We start from the raw sequence: 18,411 nt of genomic DNA, 5'->3' as shown, positions 1-18,411 counted from the left end.
CTATGGCAATCTTTGTCAGCGTTCACAAAAATTTGAGCTTCACGTGTTTTTATTTGCTCATGTATGTCTTGCAGGTGATCCGTCGCTCCAGTGTAGAGGAGAAGTTACTGGTGCTTGTGCGAGAGCGTGCTGGTCACACATGTGAGACATCCTGCATCATTGTGGTAATCCTAGTCTGGGAGGGCATCCCCCAAAACCTTGCTGACCGCCTGTATCTCGAGCTAAGTGACACACTAACGAAGCACGGAGCCCTGACTCAGAGACGCTGTGCTCTTAATGAGGAGTAAGTGACAGCACTGAAGGCCCTAATGAAATATATTTCCATCAAATTAATTCATTATGAGTGCAACTAGGGCTGTACCAAATGTCATTATTTTTTACACAGGAAGCTTCTATTGAGGTTTTCAAATGAAGCTTCATAAGTCTGCTGTTATATTTTATGACGTCATAATCAAAAACCCTAAAAAAATGAAAAAATCTTCTAACAAAATCCTCAATTTGAATAGTTATTCATCAGATTGTTAAGTGCTATTTTTTATTAAAGCAACTTTCTTTAATGAATATAACTCGTCAGTTTCGTTGACATACATGTAGGCTAATCCAATAAGGGCATGATGATGAAATAATAATTGCACCCTTAATATGCTACGACAGAAACGGCAAAGAAATCCGAACATGTCAAATTAAAGTGTTTGGGTTTTTTTGTTTTTTTTTTACTAAAAATCTTAAACAGTCCAGTGTCTATAAGTTTGGTGTGACTGACACTTGTTGTGCAAAGGATGGGGACTATTAGTCCCAGTGGTCTAGCACTTGCTAGTGCTTTTCATGTTTTGAGCCAGGTATATCAGCTTGTTGACACAACCACTAACCATAGGATTAGTGGTTGTGTCAGGAAGGGCATCCGATGTAAAATTTTGGCAAATCATTATGCGGATTGACAAGACCATACCGGATTGGTCAAGACTTCATAGCGGATCAGTTGAGGCCTGGGTTAACAACAGCTGCCATTGGTGCTGTGCCCTCATAGGGTACCGATGGAAACTATAAAATCCGCTGTGGTGACCCCTGAGAAATGGGGAACAAACCGAAAGAAAAAGAAGAAGAAATCAGCTTGTTGACATGGTCTAGTAGAAATGAGCTTCTAGCTTTGATCACAATGAATCCTGCCTTGAAAAAAATTCACTCAGCGGGATTGATGTTGCTGGGATGCAATCTATCGGTCACTGCAAGTTTTGGGTAGCGTTTGGTGTTTTTCTTCCACCATGTCAGTGGCTCAGAAAGGGGTGTAAAAAAAAAAAGCTGCAAAAAAAAAAAGCTGCATAGCATTTGAATGTTGATTTACAATTCTAATGTCAATGTTATGAATGAAGCTTTGAAGTATTCGGTGCAGCCCTAACTGCGACTAACAATACATGTCAATATACCATAAGGGGCTATAGTCCCTAGAGAGGCTATATATCTAGACATACAACTAAAGTTTATGACAAAGAAATTAAGTCACTATCTAATTATTTGGAGTACAGGACAATGAATACAAAATGTTCTATGTTTTAGAGAAGTTAGCTCATTAGCAAGAAATGAACAGTTTCACAAACAAAACCACTTATCACAAGAAGCCATTTTGTTAAGAAGATAAATGCAGTAGTGTGTATGCATGAAAATATACCCATTTGTGTCTGCATAATGTCATTCTACATTTCATTTGAGTGGAACTGCTATATACTAAACATGACACACTTTTTGAGTCAAACACACAACAGGACAGATATACAGTTCATTCTAATGTTTAGTAAAGATTCTATTCTTTTGTGTAAACATTTGTATAGTATTTCACTTGTACTTGACTTGCATGGTTTAGTAAGCATGATGAACTTTTAACAAGTAATTTGTAAATGCTTTTTTAGTGGACATTGGCAAACAATTGGAATCAAGTCATGGTTTTTGTATCAGTATAAAACTTGTGTTTTTCTTAATTTCAAATCAAAACATTGTGAATTTAGCTAGGGGCAACTTAACCTTCAGCATATGCTATAAATGCAGCTGCTCCAAATACTGTCAACTTTTTGTGCTTGCTATCCAGGAGAACATGTGCATGCCAGGGGTTAGATCCTGATGCTTGTGGAGCCTCTTTCTCGTTTGGATGCTCCTGGAGCATGTACTACAATGGCTGCAAGTTTGCCAGGAGCAAAATTCCAAGAAAATTTAAGCTACTCGGGGATGATTCCAAGGAGGTACACAAGATAAAAGCCTTCATATATGCACACAGTTAACAAAACCAGATAAAAGTAGTTCAAATGCAATATTTAAATGAAAACAACTCTTGAGACAATGCCAAATAATCCTAATCAGGAGGAGAAACTGGAGCAGAACCTTCAGAATCTGGCAACTTTGATGGCTCCCACATATAAAACCTTGGCACCTGAAGCTTATGGGAACCAGGTGAGAATAACAGACCATTATCAAAGAAGACATCATTGTTTTTTGACTATCATAGGTTACAAGCCATAAGAACATGTCCTTTTATTGCGGTCCTCATTTGCTTAATGGAACATTTATATCAATCAAATCTACTTATTTGAATTGCCTGTCAAACAACTGTAAACATCTCTGTCATATAAATAATGCTACTTATACATGATTACTGAAGTTGAGAGGGAATAATTATTGAATACGGCCAGTATGGATGTAATTTCGAAAAACACTCCAGGGAGCAGCTCACTCTATTGACAACAAAGTTGTAAAGAATGTTTTGTGAGAACACTTATTGGTTGGGTAAAAGCTAGTGGCTTGGACAAACTTTCTCATCTTGACTGATTGGCACTGTTCAGAGATCCTTAATGTGTAACATAGTATACTCTTGATGTTACTTATTGTAAAGGTGGAACATGAACACAGAGCACCAGATTGCCGTCTGGGGCTAAAGGAGGGTCGTCCCTTTTCTGGGGTCACCGCTTGTATGGATTTCTGTGCCCATGCTCACAGAGACCTCCATAACATGCAGGGAGGAAGCACTGTGGTAAGCAGTCCTGTTAACCATACTTTTGTTGAACATGTACAACATGTAGAAAACCATGTACATGGAGAAACGCAATATTACTTAAAGAAGGGTTTAGAGTAAATGTGTTTGTGAGTCAGTAATTTCTGATGTTTTTTTTTAACTTTAATACCTAAAAAAGGACACTATCTCCACTTTCCAGGTGTGCACATTAACCAGGGAGGATAACCGGGAAATTGGTAAAATCCCAGAGGATGAGCAACTCCATGTACTACCCCTTTATAAGGCCTCCAGCACTGATGAATTTGGCAGTGAGGAGGGCCAACAGGAGAAAATAAAGTCAGGTGCCATCCAAGTCCTCAGTGCCTTCCGCCGCCAGGTGCGCATGCTTCCAGAGCCTGCCAAGTCATGCCGACAGAAGAAACTAGATGCTAAGAAGGCAGCTGCTAACAAGAATGCCATTCCAGACACCCCTAATGTTAAGGCAGAAAAAGCCTTCCAGGCCAAGTCAAAAGCTGGCACTTATGAGAGCATTGGACATAGCACTCCTGGGATAGGTGGGTTGATGTTTTATAACAGAGCTAGTGTTTTAATAGCTTGGCTGTCATTTTACTTATTGTCGACACTGCATGGACTGAGTATCACAATACCATTTAATCACTGAAAAACAGACTGGAAGTTTACATCTTGTTCATTTGTGAGTACATTATTTTTGTTTGGCTCAAACATTTCATTGTTGGAATCTCTCCCTATAGGACACTTGTCAGGTGCCATGGCAGAGACCCTACAGCCAGGGCAGCCAAAACATCTCCTTGGGACCCATCCTCAGCAACTACAGCAACAGCAGCACCCGAACTTCCTTCCTCCATATGCTGGATCCCCACACCCAACTGGCTATCCTAGGTTCCCTAACCACTCTGGGCCCTTTCCAAGCACTTCCAAACCAGATAGCATGTATCCCCCTCAGCCACCGACACCAGCCAGCCCTTACACGTCTCCACTCCATTTAGCAAACTCTTACATGAACGGGTCAAATCGTCCACATGCAGGTTATCAGTGTAACGGAGGAATGCCCCTTGATAATTACCACCCTTACTATGCTTCAAACCCAAAGCACCCAGACATGTATCCACAGCAGGGGCCGGTGCTTTACCCTGAGCAGCAGTACCGTGTGCATCAGCACATTGAGGTCAACTATTCCCCAAGGTATGGGGAGCCAGGTTTACAGGTCAATGGTTACAATGCCTGCAGCATGAAGCCTAGTGTTCATACTATGGGCCGTTATTCCCCTTATGGTCCTAATGGCACAGCAGACCATCAGTTTATGGGCACACTCTCAAGACCACCACCAGCCCACCCAAGTCTGGATTACGCAGCTGTAAGCAAAGGCAATCAGTTTGGTGGATATCCAAATCCCTACCTCTCTCAGAGCCCTAAAATGTTCCCGCCAGGCCATGATCCTTTCAGTATGCAAATCAAGACAGAGATGGGTGTATCTGGTCCACAGGCACTTCCTCTTTCACTAACCGGTGAAGGTCTGACCCCTGGAATAAAGTCAGGATTCCCCCTGCCCAATGGGAGCTTCATGGGCTCCACTATTAAGCAGGAGCCTGAAACACCACCGACACCTACAATACCCCAGAAGCCTGAAATGTGGTCAGACAACGAGCACAACTTTTTGGACCCAGAGATTGGTGGCGTGGCAGTTGCACCCAGCCATGGCTCCATCCTCATTGAGTGTGCAAAACGGGAGCTCCACGCAACAACTCCACTCAAAAACCCAGACCGAAACCATCCAACACGTATCTCCCTGGTCTTCTATCAGCACAAGAACATGAATGAAGCAAAGCATGGTTTGGCACTGTGGGAGGCCAAGATGGCTGAGAAGGCCCGGGAGAAGGAGGAAGATGCAGAAAAGAATGGTGGTGATGGGACACCCAACAAGAGCAGCAGCAAGAAGGGAGTGAAGCGTGAGCATCCTGAGTCATCAGAACCAAGTGGAGAGCCACCCTACAAGCGTTTTATCCAGACACTCATGGAGGGGTCCTTGTCCTGCACAACCAACACCTACGTCAGTACATCTCCCTATGCCTTCACCAAGGTCACAGGGCCTTACAGTCGATTTGTGTAGATAAGGCTAACAACAAAAAGGCAGAAAACTGACGGTGCTATATTTATGACATACAGAGACCTCAAGCACCACTGGCTTAATTAAGAACAACTCTCCCAATCTGAAAGAGTTAGCAACAGAAACATTAACTTGAGATCAGTTGGGATGAATAACATCTTCCGCATCAGGTCTTTCACCTCTTCAGTAACCAAGCTTTATTATTGGTTGACCCAACTAAAGATGTATTTATTTTCAATTTATTATTTTAACAAGACGTGCACTGTCAGAATTGTTGGTGCTTTTAGTCTGATACAGCAGGACTTGTTTTTACTGGAAACTAAGTTTCTTTTTCAGTGGCTTTATTTTTGGTAAATTTTTTTTCACTTGGAGATATAATCTTGGCATAAAACACTGACTCTGAATGACAACATTCTTGGTGCTGAAGTGTGCGCTTATTAACAATCTTTTTTATTCAAATGCCTCCACACTTTAACCACATCACTTTCTATGAGCGACAAATATTTTCTTTATGAATTATGTGAACAGAATGACACTGAAAACGTTGTATCGGTCAAATTATCAGCAACATAATGTTTTATTTAGAATATCAGTGTTTCTTAAAGCACTTTTAAAAGTGAGCTAAATGTTTTGTTAATACCTCCAATTCATAAGAAAAATGCTTAAAATCCATTGCTGTAAGACAGAATTTATTTTTCAATCATCCTTAAGATGAAATTACCAGAAAATTCAAAAGAAAATTGATCCGGAAAACTGTTGAAAATATCATGCAAACTGATCTTTCTACACTAGCATTTTTTGGTGCTTTACTTCCTTATATCCTTTATACTGTATATTGAGCCATTCTAATGGTGCATTTTTAATGTTTTAAAGAGAAAAAAAATCATTGTGCAGCACGTTTGTCTTGTTACTCTTTTAAGGGTTATTTTGCTGTCAGCGACTGTTTCAAAGTTCCTGTCCACAGGTTCACTGAGCAAATCTGGATTGTGAATATTACATGTAGTCTTGTGACTGTGGTGTTACGAAACATGTTTTCATACACTGAGAAACATAAAACAGGGTTATCTCAGTGTCGCTATTATGGTTTCAGAAGGCAGCTGGCTTGCTGTGGGGGTCTTTAATAACTGTAATCTAATTGTAAGATACGTAAACAGGTGAGTTTGTACAGTAAATTAATTTTTTTTTCCTGGAATTGTTGCTCTAGATTTTAGTGTTGTTCAGAACAGTAACAGCCTTTTCCATTTTATTTCTTTGGGTTTAAAGTGATTTTGTTTCATATGGTGCTAATCGACCTGCTAGAAAAATAATGTGAGACTTTTTGGGCAGTGAGAAGGCCAATGAATGATGTACAGTACCTACCAATTGTATACCTCAGAACTAGTTTGGCAATAGAATTACAAACAAAGTCTTTCTCCCCTTCTTTGTTTTCTTCATTGCTTTCAAAATGATAATATACAACCCTTGAAGCCTCAAAAAGGCAGAAAAGTTGATTGCTCACCATCGTTATTATCAATCTGTTGGCAAGTATTGGTTGAACTTGAAGCTCTGATGTTACTGCAAAATCAGGGACATTTAAGACAAATTTTGTGTACATCCTCATCGCCTGTATTCATCTTGTTTTTTTTTTTTTTTCTTATTCAGGTATTGGATTTTGCATTGCCTTTGCATCGCAATCTCATTAAATTCTTGTATACTGTACTTCATAACTAACTTTGTAAGAAAAACAATGAAAATTCCCTGTACTTTTTGTACTTGTGTCTTAGCTAGTAGATTGGTGGAAATCTTTTAGTTTAATCTATAAGTAATTTGAACATATATGCACTGAGTTGACTAAAGGGAAATTATGACATTGACTAGGCAAGGAGCAATGTGTTTGCTTTTGCTATGAGGCAAGACCAGGGCAGTTAAGTTAGTTGCACAATTTTGTGCCTGTGTATAGTTAAATTTATTTATAACCACTAAGCAATTGTATAACAATCTTGCTCCCCATCTATTTGATTTAATTAGTGTGATATATAATGGAATGACACTTACGTTTGAGTGATAATTCACCCCATCTTTTAAAATATATTCTATCATTTTCTGAAAGCACTTCATTTCTTTTTCAGAAAAAAATGTAATAAAGAAAGACAAAACATTTTATTTAAACGTAAATTGATAAAAGTAGATTGTAAATGTGTTAAAAATAAATTATGCCACATTGTACATACCTTGCATTTGTATTGCAGGAATACAACACACTCTTTGTTGTTAATGTAGTTTCTTGTAGTTCTGTCAAAATATACCCACGGCCCATCGATCAGCAATCCTATCTTAAAATTTACTTTTGTTTTTCCTTTTTTTTTCTTCTTTTTTTTTTCAGGTTAACAAAATGCTCACGATTAGATAACCCAGGAAGTCTTTGTAAATACTACACTCACTGTCAAACACAACAATGTTTACAGTTCTAGGATCCTGTTAGAAAAGATTAGAAGTTATAGTTTTTGTAAACTATTCCAGTTTTGTAAAGAAAATATAGAAATTAATTGTTGAATTTCATTGTACAGGACCCAGCTCCAGTAGCAGGTTGTTGTTGAGAAAGGCGAGGTGTCTAAAATATAGCGGGTTGAAAGCATAGCCATACTTGAAGATGCTTCAGAGTGTTTCTGAGTGAGTCAACATTACTTGAATGACTTTCTGAGCTTAACTAATGCACAAAGGTGCTCAGTTCTAATGTTAAGCTAGCGGTTGATATACACATTTGCAGTCAGACACTAAAGGTATAAAAATGTGCAACTTTATGCCTGTCCTTTTATTTGTAAGGCTTCCCTAGTTCTTCTGAAGTTTGGTATGCTACAAAAAAAACAAAAAACAAACGAAACAAACAAAAAAGAAAAAAAAAGAAATTAAGGATCGATATAAATACTGTAAGTATTGTATTGTACTGAATGCAGTTTATTTGAAAGCTGTTTATTATATCATTCCTGATATTGCTGAGATGTGGGTGTTTTTAATAAAATTTATATTTATTTAAAGCAATTTGATGTTACTCTGAGTTAATATTTAAATCCTGTTTGAGATATCATTGATATAATACTTAAAACAGTATGATTATTGTTAGAAATGGAAATAAATTAGTCATGTTCACAATTACAAAAAAATTTATTCAAAAAAAAAAACATTACGGGTTACATTGAAAAATATGACCTTTAACGTAGAAAACACAAACTGAGATCAGTTCATAAGCCATTGTGGCCCATTAGTGCAACTTCCTGGCTATGCGGTACTATTAAGTACTATTAAATACTGTACAGCCAGGAGGAAAGTTGGGACAATATAATAAAAGTCAACTTATGAGTTGTCCATTTCTAAACATTTTTTGGACAAAACAATAAAGACTATTGCTTCCAGTATGTTAACAACTTAAAAAATGTGTTTCATTGTGATTTGTTACTCAAGATCAACACAAAGAATTAATTTTTTGTCCTCAATAAACATTGCCATTTTGTTTTGTTCCCTCCGATCTTTACAGTGTAGCAGTCACTTAATTCAAATGGTGGAGCGTTTAACAGTAGATCATTTCAAAATTTGAATTACATATAAAACGAGACGCAACACTGGTAATCCCTTGTAAGACATCTTGCGAAGACTTGAGAATCATTTTCAGAGAAAATGCCACTTGTCAACTGTATGAGGGAATATATTGATACAAAATCATCAAGTAAAGCAAAAAGGTAGGGACAAATCAATTAAAATAGCTAAATTAATATACCTTAATTAGTAAGTTATCTGAAACCTACCTTCTGGAGATACGGGGAGTGCGTTACCAAATGCAGGGGTCTAAGGAGACAGAAATACACATTGCATATACTTAAGACTCACTCAACTCTTTTACCACTGCAGCTCAGTTAAAAAAAGGTCGTCACCTCATTGTTGAGTTTGCCGCCAGTACTAAGAGATAACATCACATTAGCAATTAATGTCAAGTACTCACCAATTGGACCACATTTCTAGCCTCATCTGCAGTGCACTTAAAAGGGCTCTCACAGACAGAGATATTCTTACTGTTAACAAAAAAGAAGCCTTAAGAAAACGTATATTTATGTAATTCTAACGATACATTCTGTTCATATAGTAAAGGTTAAAAGGGTCATCTACTCAACAAGAGTTGCATATAAAAAGCCAATACAAAAATACAAAATCACACACAAACACATACACACATACACTCACCATTCAATCTCTCCAGTATTACTGTTCTTCTGCACTAGCGCCCTCCAGTGCTCATGAGTGGACTTGACGATCTCAACTGCAAACTCCTACATAAAACATGTATGAATGGCGACAGAGGACAATTCCGTCAATCAGCGTGATGAGGGAACAGACTATTTCAGCCCATCCAATCCAAATACTTCGAGACACTACTTTGCTTTCTTCCTTAAGGAATACATTTCCATGCACTGTCGTGGAAGAGTGAGTTCTGCAGTTTCCTAAAATGTTCATATGGAAAAACACTGGCACTGTTTGGACTGGGGGAGTCAAATTTTAGCCAAGAAATATCATATGGAAAGAAAACATGTAAATATACACATCGACTGAGTATTGTGCTGCAATACACTTTTTACAGAAAGGTTAGTTCTTGATTAAGTTGACTTACTATTGCTAGACATTTTTTTCTTGTTTCTATTTGATGAGGAACTTACCATTTTTATAATAAACTTCAGCATCAAATGACTGAAACTGATCCACCAATCAGAGCTTAGCAATCGTCTCTACTTCCTCTGACATTCAACATTGCTCACATATACAGCTATATGCAGTAGATGGCAACTTGATGCAACGGACTAAAGATGATGCCAGATTAATTAAAACAATGAAAATGAACTACAGGAAATGCAAACGGATAAAAGTTGTGTAAAATGCAAAACAGTCATGTTATCACAAGTAACTGGAGGCCAGTGAGTTTTGTTCTTTTTCTCCTTTGCCCAAATCCAAATTCCACATTAAGAAGTTCCTTCTATGGATTAAACTTTGTGGGAGACCACACTATCAAGTCATTAAAGAAACCATCAACAGACACACTTGCATCTGCTCATAGGTAAGTAAGTTAAAGTTAGTTTAATCAAGTTACCGTGTTATTTTAGCATCGAGGTTTAAAGGCAGAACAAGTAGGATTTGTGGGTTGCGGTTCATAAACACAGCATTCAAAGCCCCCCCCCCCAGCTCAACATCACCAGTAAGCAGAACACATCCCAGTGTACAGGCCAACTTTGTGTCACTCTTCATCCCCATCCTCTCCTTCAGCGCTCACCAGCGGGTGAAAGGCAACCCCAGATTCACTCTTGTTTTGGAACGAGCTTTGTCCGCTTGGCGTTTCGCCTCGCTATATTTGCGTCTTTTCGGCGCTGTGTCTGCCATTGTCATAGCTTCCTCTTGGATGCATGCTTACGATCTTGATCTGGCACCTGGTCGCTACGTTTTTATAGAGTCCCACTGCCCAAAGGTTAATGCCCAGAAACGTCTCATGAGAAAAATAAGAAAATACAGGTAGAGGACAGGGTCTCTGCAGATACAGACAACACCACACACATCTAGCGGGTCACAAGTGATGATTGAGAGGGACTATTTTTGTATGAGTCTATACGTTGATTTTTTTTTAGGAAATCCTACTCATTCTACCTTTAAATTAATCTGCAACAATAACAGAGCTCATTCAACTAAGGGAGGTGGAAATTGATAAAATTTTACTAATGGTCAATTATAATTTAAGAGACCAAGGGCGATTCTCAATAAGTATACTTACTGGTACTTATTTATTGAATTTAAACATTTTCTATCATTCATACCCACACTTAACTATTTTCAGTAAAGCAGTTCAAGAGAAGTCACACCTTGTTGTTTGCTCACTGAATAAAGCCATATTGTAAGCCACTTTTCTAGCTACTCTTAGTAGCACGGTGCAAGGGCAGTATAGTCACTAAAACTGCACTGGATGGTAACCTAAACAAGAAAATTGTATGATATTACAACGTGTTTGTACATAATTTATAACGCAGCACATGATCATGTATATAGTATGTAATATTAAAAAGATTATGTACCTTGTCTTTGAACTGTCCATTGAAGGCAAATTGAATCTCAGGTTTCCCATCTGGCATTTTATATTTCCTAAACCACTCAACTGTCGCTTCCAGGTGACCAGGCCTTATATTGCGGACATCCTCTAAGCCTAAAGAAACCACAAACACATTTGCATAGAAAAAAAAAGAAGAAATAAAAACATCATACCTTACATGAATATATTTGTCTAATCCTAAATTCAGTTATCTGCATTTTTCATATTGTATTAAGAATCTTTATTTACTAATGTTTTCCACCAGCTCCTAGAAAGCTAGCCAAAGATGGATCTGGGGTCCAGTTCTCAAAAGGACATGTTATTACTCCATACTTAATGTCTGTTCATACATTCTGACAAAAATATATAGGTTTTGTCAATTTATTATCCCCACCGGGTGGATAGCCTGGAGGGGACTGTGCGTTTGATCGTGTGTGTGTGTGTGTTTGTGTCCACTGCTAATCTCGCATATTACTGGACCTATCAGCCTAATTTTTTTTTGTGCACAGTTATGACCGTGTGATCAAGAACCTCTTGTGGTTGCTGTGATTCAAAACATTTGAAAACGTTTGCTCTCGCTATCGCCACTGCCTCTCTTCATTCACTCTCTAGCTCGCTCAAACAACGCTGCTCTCGGCCACTGTACCTGGCCAATTACGCCACTCTTCCAAGCCATCCCGGTTGCTGCTCCACCTCCTCTGCCGATCCGAGGAAGGCTGCAGACCACCACATGCCTCCTCCGATACATGTGGAGTTGCCAGCCGCTTCTTTTCACCTGACAGTGAGGAGTTTGACCAGGGGGACGTAGCACGTGGGATGATCACTCTATTCCCCCCAGTTCACCCTCCCCCCTGAGCAGGCGTCTCGACTGACCAGAGGAGGCGCTAGTGCTGCAACCAGGACACATGCCCACATCCAGCTACCCACCGACAGACACGGCTAATTGTGTCTGTAGGGACACCCGACCAAGCCAGAGGCAACACGGGGATTCGAACCAGCGATCCCTGTGTTGGTAGGCAACAGAATAGACCACTACACTACCCAGACGCCCCACTTAAGCGCAATTTCATATTAGCCATGGTCGCAATCATGCAAGGGTCTGCTTTGGAGGCTACACATCCACAGACTGACAGGCAGAACCGTCGCATGGGTTGTGTGACGTGCGCGACCGCACAGGGCCTTGCGCCTCTACAGCCTCACATCTGCCCTGCAATCCTGCAGTTTTTGTTTTTTTGTTTTTTTTTATATATAATTGTTTTATGACTATTCTTGACCCAACATGCTTCTAAAATGAAATTCCTGTGTGCCAATTCTATTATGCATAGCCAAGGTCACATAAAAAAAAATCTAACAAGTTATTCAGGTTTTTTCATTTTTGATATTGTGTCGTTACGTAGTGCGTGTTTTATCTCACTGCTCACTGCGAGGAAGAAGTAAAAGGGGAAACAACATCAGCTGCACGAGAGTGCGACCGATTTCGTAAACACGAGTTGGGTGCTGAGAAAATGAAAAATGAAAACAAAGGAAGAATTTTATAAATCACTGTGAGGATCGCTGGATAAATTTGTCAACACTTCCAGAGATGTCCAAAGCTGCATGTGACTGTGAACATAGGCTGCGTGTAATGACCAGTCTAAAACATTATCTAAAATCTGAATGAAACGGATGCTATTGACCTGAAATATTTAATTGTAACATTGCAGTTTATGTTGGTCTGACTGCAAAAGCTAGGCTGTCAGCCTAACTGACTTGATGATGTCAAGCCAATAGTTTATTTTTTTTCTTTGAAAGACTATAATAGCAAAAATTCATAGCTGAGACTATGTGCATGATGATGCTGTGTTATTCTACTTGTTAAAAATATATTGCACCGAGATTACGTGTGCAGTAGAACTAGAATAGCTGCATGCAGTAGAACTAGATTAGCTATGACCGTCACCGTGATTCATGCGCGTGCATGTCAATGAGAAGGGCCTCACACATCAAGTTCGCACAGGGCCTTGCACCAAGCCTTGACAGGCAAAATGTTTTTATTAAGTAGATTTTTTTAGCTTGAGCGGTGCATATTAAAAAAAAAATGTCTTCTGTATTTCCCATTCAATCGACTTGAGCACTGCACATAGGTCTTATAATGGCAGGAAAAACTGTTTTTTTCTGTGTGTGTGTGTATCTGTCCGCTGCAAATCTCATATACTACTGGTCCTGTCAGCCTGATATTTATTGTGAACAGTTATGACGGTATGATCAAGGACCTCTCGTGGTTGCGGTGATTCAAAACCTTTGAAAAAACTGTTTTATACCGCAATTGAGTGCTAACTCCTTAGCTGGTTTTTCACCTAAGTCCAAGCACCAGAGAAGGGCAGCCTGGTGCATGGCGGAGAGCTGCACTCTACTGAGTGCACTCTTGAAGTTAGGAACTTTGATGTTGAGGATTTGTTTAGTTTTCTAGGGTAAAACAGAATACTTGACTATCACTTAAATGTAAACATATACATTAAGAGTGTATTTGTTATCACTCATTGTATTGTCATATACTCGTATTGTCATGCAGTATATACGTGTGTATATATACAGTGCATCCGGAAAGTATTCACACCCCTTCACTTTCCCCACATTTTGTTATGTTACAGCCTTATTCCAAAATGGATTTAAATTCCTTTTTTTCTCATCAATCTACATACAATAATCCATAATGACAAAGCGAAAAAGGTTTTGTAGAAATTTTTGCAAATTTATTAAAAATAAAAACTGAAATATTGCATGTACATAAGTATTCACACCCTTTGCTATGACACTCAAAATTGAGCTCAGGTTCATCCTGTTTCCACTGATCATCCTTGAGATGTTTCTACATCTTGATTGGAGTCCACCTGTAGTAAATTCAATCGACTGGACATGATTTGGAAAGGCACACACCTGTCTATATAAGGTCCCACTGTTGACAGTGCATGTCAGAGCAGAAACCAAGCCATGAAGTCAAAGGAATTGTCTGTGGACCTCCGAGACAGAACTGTATCGAGGCACAGATCTGGGGAAGGGTACAAAAAAATGTCTACAGCTTTGAAGGTCCCGAAGAGCACAGTTGTCTCCATCATTCCTAAATGGAAGAAGTTTGGATCCACCAGGACTCATCCTAGAGCTGGCCCCCCAGCCAAACTGAGCAATCGGGGGAGAAGGACCTTGGTCAGGGAGGTGACCAAGAACCCGATGGTCACTCTGACAGAGCTCCAGCGTTCCTCTGTGGAGATGGGAGAACCTTCCAGAAGGACAACCATCTCTGCAGCACTCCACCAATCCGGCCTTTATGGTAGAGTGGCCAGACGGAAGCCTCTGCTCAGTAAAAGGCACATGACAGCCCGCTTGGAGTTTGCCAGAAAGCACCTAAAGGACTCTCAAAACCATGAGAAACAAGATTCTCTGGTCTGATGAAACCAAGATTGAACTCTTTGGCCTGAATGCCAAACGTCACGTCTGGAGGAAACCAGGCACCTCTCATCACCTCGCTAATACCATCCCTACAGTGAGGCATGGTGGTGGCAGCATCATGCTGTCGGGACGTTTTTCAGCAGCAGGAACTGGGAGACGAGCCAGGATCGAGGGAAAGATGAACGGAGCAAAGTACAGAGAGATCCTTGATGAAAACCTGCTCCAGAGCACTCAGGACCTCAGACTGGGGCTAAGGTTTACCTTTCAACACGACAACGACCCTAAGCACACAGCCAAGACAACGAAGGAGTGGCTTCGGGTCAAGTCTGTGAATGTCCTTGAGTGGCCCAGCCAGAGCCCAGACTTGAACCCTATTGAACATCTCTGGAAAGACCAGAAAATAGCTGTGCAGTGACGCTCCCCATCTAACCTTACAGAGCTCGAGAGGATCTGCAGAGAAGAATGGGAGAAATACCCCAAATAAAGGTGTGCCAACCTTGTAGCTTCATACCCAAGAAGACTTGAGGCTGTAATCGCTGCCAAGGGTGCCTCAACCAAGTACTGAGTAAAGGGTGTGAATACTTATGTACATGCAATATTTCAGTTTTTCATTTTTAATAAATTTGCAAAAATTTCTACAAAACCTTTTTCGCTTTGTCATTATGGGGTATTGTATGTAGATTGATGAGAAAAAAAAGGAATTTAATCAATTTTGGAATAAGGCTGTAACATAACAAAACGTGGGGAAAGTGAAGGGGTGTGAATACTTTCTGGATGCACTGTATATATATATATATATATATATATACACACACACACACACACACACACACACTGCATGGTGGGTTGGTTTTCTGTCTCAATGACCACTGTTCTGCCGACGAGATTATAGATTATGACTAGTTGATGACTTAATTGATTATGACTAATCGACTACTGCAAACTGTTCTCTTCTCTCACATGTCTTTTCTCTCTCTCTGAATGATGTCTCTCCTTTCTCTTTTTCTGTGTGTGGATGGTGTCATGTGAGTCTCCCTTGTGTGCACATACAGTCGGTTCTCCTTCCAGGTCTCCATGGTGATGGTGGTCGCCACTTGGACGCTGCCTGCCATTCCCCTCATCACATTTTATTTTTATAAATCACATATATATATATATATATATATATATATATTTAAACTTTTTTTTTTACATGGTGATGCTGGTTGCGTGGCTTGGGTCCTGGACTGTTCCAATGGCGTCTGGACACTGCTTGGCATCCTGCGCATCATATTCTTCATAAATTTTATAAGTCCATCATAATTCTGTTATCCTCTTTCAATGTTGTTTGGTGTAAATTGCGTAAACACAACATCTATTGCACGCTGTCCGTCTTGGGAGAGAGAACCCTTCTCTGTTGCTCTCCCTGAGGTTTCTTCCTATTTTTTCTCCCTGTTAATTTTTTTTTTTAGGGAGTTGTTCCTTATCTGATGAGAGGGTCTAAGGACAGGACGTTGTGTTGCTGCTAAGCCCATTGAGGCAAATTTGTAATTTGTGATATTGGGCTACACAAATAAAATTGATTGATTGATTGATATCACATCAGGACTGCCATCTAAGAAGGCATAAAACCTTTTCATGACATTTTATGAAAGTCATGTTTATTTTTAAGGTAAAATATGAGCTGCCACCATATATAACGCACTTGAAGTCTCTTATTTTCAAAGCAGATGTAACCTTTCATGGAATACATTTGTTAATAATGAATGCATTAGACAACTTGTTTGTAACAATCAGCCCAAGCACCTCCCCCAGCACACACTACAGATACAAGGGCAAGTATATTATTTTCAAAGCACCAAAGGCCATCAGCAATTGGAAACAGCTGACATTGCCTTAAGTTGGTTTGCCAACTGTCATTTAAAACTTCAAATTTTGGTTTTGTAAAACAGTGAGGGTCCAAGTCTGTGGGAAACACTGCACTACGTCACTTTTATTACCTCTTAAAAACCAAAATGTCTTGTTTTAGGATCTTGGTTGCCTTCTGTTAGGCCCAGGTTCTGCCTCTGCGTGCGTCTGCTGACCTGCCCATCTCCCATCACTCTGCTTGGGAAACTGGCAGCCAAATCAACTGCTTGTTTTGACGGCCCTGATGCTACCAGATGCGGATTTTCTGTACTGCCTGGCTGCCTAGATGCTTCTTTCTTTTTGCAATTGAATGTTAATTTTCATTTATTCAGATCTATGTGGATTGGTGATACAATTGTTTTAAATGTTTGTTGTTTATAAGAATGAAATCAACTCTGCCCACGTCTCAAAGTTGTTAAGTGACTGATCTTCAATTCCTCTGAAGTACACACACTGCCATCTCAAGTGGATGGTATTGCCTGGGTGCACTTGGACCTGGGTTTTCTTAGTTTTAGCTCTTGCCAGATAAGCTAAACAATCTATTTCAGAGCAGAAATTTGAGTTATTCCTGAAGTGGTCAGGTGAAAAAGACTCACTATTTATCCTGTGGGCATCTGGGTCTTCAATATTGATGGCAATGACCTTCCAGTCTGTTTCTCCCTCATCAATCATAGCCAAAATGCCCAGCACTTTCACCTGGATCACCTGACCAGGCAAGCATACCTTTAAAATAGAGGAAAATATAAAGTTATTCCAAACAGCAAGGTTGTCTACAATATCGGTGTGACATTATTTGAAGTAATAATACACCTGAAGGCTTAGCAGTCTTACCTGGGTACCAATGTCACACACATCTACAGGATCATTATCACCGCAGCAGTTTGTGTCTTTGTCCGTGTGGTTTGGGTCCTCCCATGTCTTTTACAGGAAATTGTTTTAAAACACACAAGATCTTCTTTCCAATCAATACTCTTTCCATTGCAATAAATATATAAATAAATGACCAGAAACCCATTCAGCTAAGCGCTGTGATTGTTGACCTACCATCAGGAAAAAAAATGTACATCCTGCACAGACAATTGCTAATTGTGTCTTCCAGCCGGGTGCACATTACAATTTTTTTTAATATCCTAACCGATTTTGAAGCTGCAAAGCAACACTCTCGTAATAATGAATTGCATTTCATCCTCATTTCTTTGTATTGAGTCTCTCATTTTGATTTAACTGTAAATGCATTCACAAAGGACAAGCGGGCAAAGAAATCCGTCACACACTTAACAAGATAACTGATATTATCCTGCTGAGTCCTGACATGTCACACACTTCACAACATAACTGGCATTAACCTGCTGGTTTCTGACATATCACAGACTTAACAAGATAACTGATATTATCCTGCTGATTCCTGACATGACACACTTCACAACATGACTGATACTATCCCGCTGGTTTCTGACACATTACACACTCCACAATAAAACTGATATCATCCTGGTGATTTCTGAACTGTCCTTGACATCAGGACCTGCAGTCTCTCAAATATGTGCAATTCACATGGCCCCAACCAAAAGGAAACAGGCTTTCCATACTGGAGAAAATATATGAATAAATGAGAAAAAATGGAGCAATTATTAGTAAATGCTTGTAGGTTGTGTGTGTGTTTTCTCTTTGCAAGTGTAATTTTTTCAGATTCTTCCTTTTATCTCGCTATAAACAATAATCAAAGAAGGTTGAATCAGTTCATCTGGATACAACATTTACTGGCAGATATGTTTCATCACTGAACTAAGTGTCTGCTTCAGTCTAAACTGACTGCAGGTATCCCCACCTCTTATAAACAATACAGTTGCATAATGACCGTAACCAACGACCAATTTCATA

The 18,411-nt window shown here is 39.5% G+C and overlaps 2 protein-coding genes across 2 annotated transcripts in view; one reads left to right on the top strand and one right to left on the bottom strand.

Annotated features, from left to right (window-relative positions):
* tet2 (tet methylcytosine dioxygenase 2) overlaps positions 1 to 8,137 on the top strand; it is a 35,967-nt gene extending 27,830 nt beyond the window's left edge. The window contains exons 5-10 of the mRNA XM_056280400.1: positions 75 to 283; positions 2,081 to 2,231; positions 2,350 to 2,439; positions 2,879 to 3,016; positions 3,198 to 3,552; positions 3,751 to 8,137. Of these exons, the coding sequence (XP_056136375.1) occupies positions 75 to 283; positions 2,081 to 2,231; positions 2,350 to 2,439; positions 2,879 to 3,016; positions 3,198 to 3,552; positions 3,751 to 5,126 (2,319 nt within the window). The 3' untranslated portion in view covers positions 5,127 to 8,137. The remainder of the gene's footprint in view (positions 1 to 74; positions 284 to 2,080; positions 2,232 to 2,349; positions 2,440 to 2,878; positions 3,017 to 3,197; positions 3,553 to 3,750) is intronic.
* A 116-nt stretch (positions 8,138 to 8,253) lies between these two features.
* Positions 8,254 to 18,411, bottom strand: part of ppa2 (inorganic pyrophosphatase 2) — a 22,179-nt gene continuing 12,021 nt past the window's right edge. The window contains exons 6-12 of the mRNA XM_056280084.1: positions 17,362 to 17,448; positions 17,127 to 17,253; positions 11,204 to 11,331; positions 9,336 to 9,421; positions 9,097 to 9,166; positions 8,903 to 8,942; positions 8,254 to 8,788 (exon numbers count right to left, since the gene is read on the bottom strand). Coding sequence (XP_056136059.1) covers positions 8,766 to 8,788; positions 8,903 to 8,942; positions 9,097 to 9,166; positions 9,336 to 9,421; positions 11,204 to 11,331; positions 17,127 to 17,253; positions 17,362 to 17,448 — 561 coding nt within the window. The 3' untranslated portion in view covers positions 8,254 to 8,765. The remainder of the gene's footprint in view (positions 8,789 to 8,902; positions 8,943 to 9,096; positions 9,167 to 9,335; positions 9,422 to 11,203; positions 11,332 to 17,126; positions 17,254 to 17,361; positions 17,449 to 18,411) is intronic.

This window comes from Lampris incognitus, chromosome 5 (genome assembly GCF_029633865.1).
Source record: "Lampris incognitus isolate fLamInc1 chromosome 5, fLamInc1.hap2, whole genome shotgun sequence".
NCBI classification, from domain to species: Eukaryota; Metazoa; Chordata; class Actinopteri; order Lampriformes; family Lampridae; genus Lampris; species Lampris incognitus.
The sequence above is the reverse complement of the archived record's forward strand: the minus strand, read 5'-3'. Positions and strand labels throughout refer to the sequence as shown.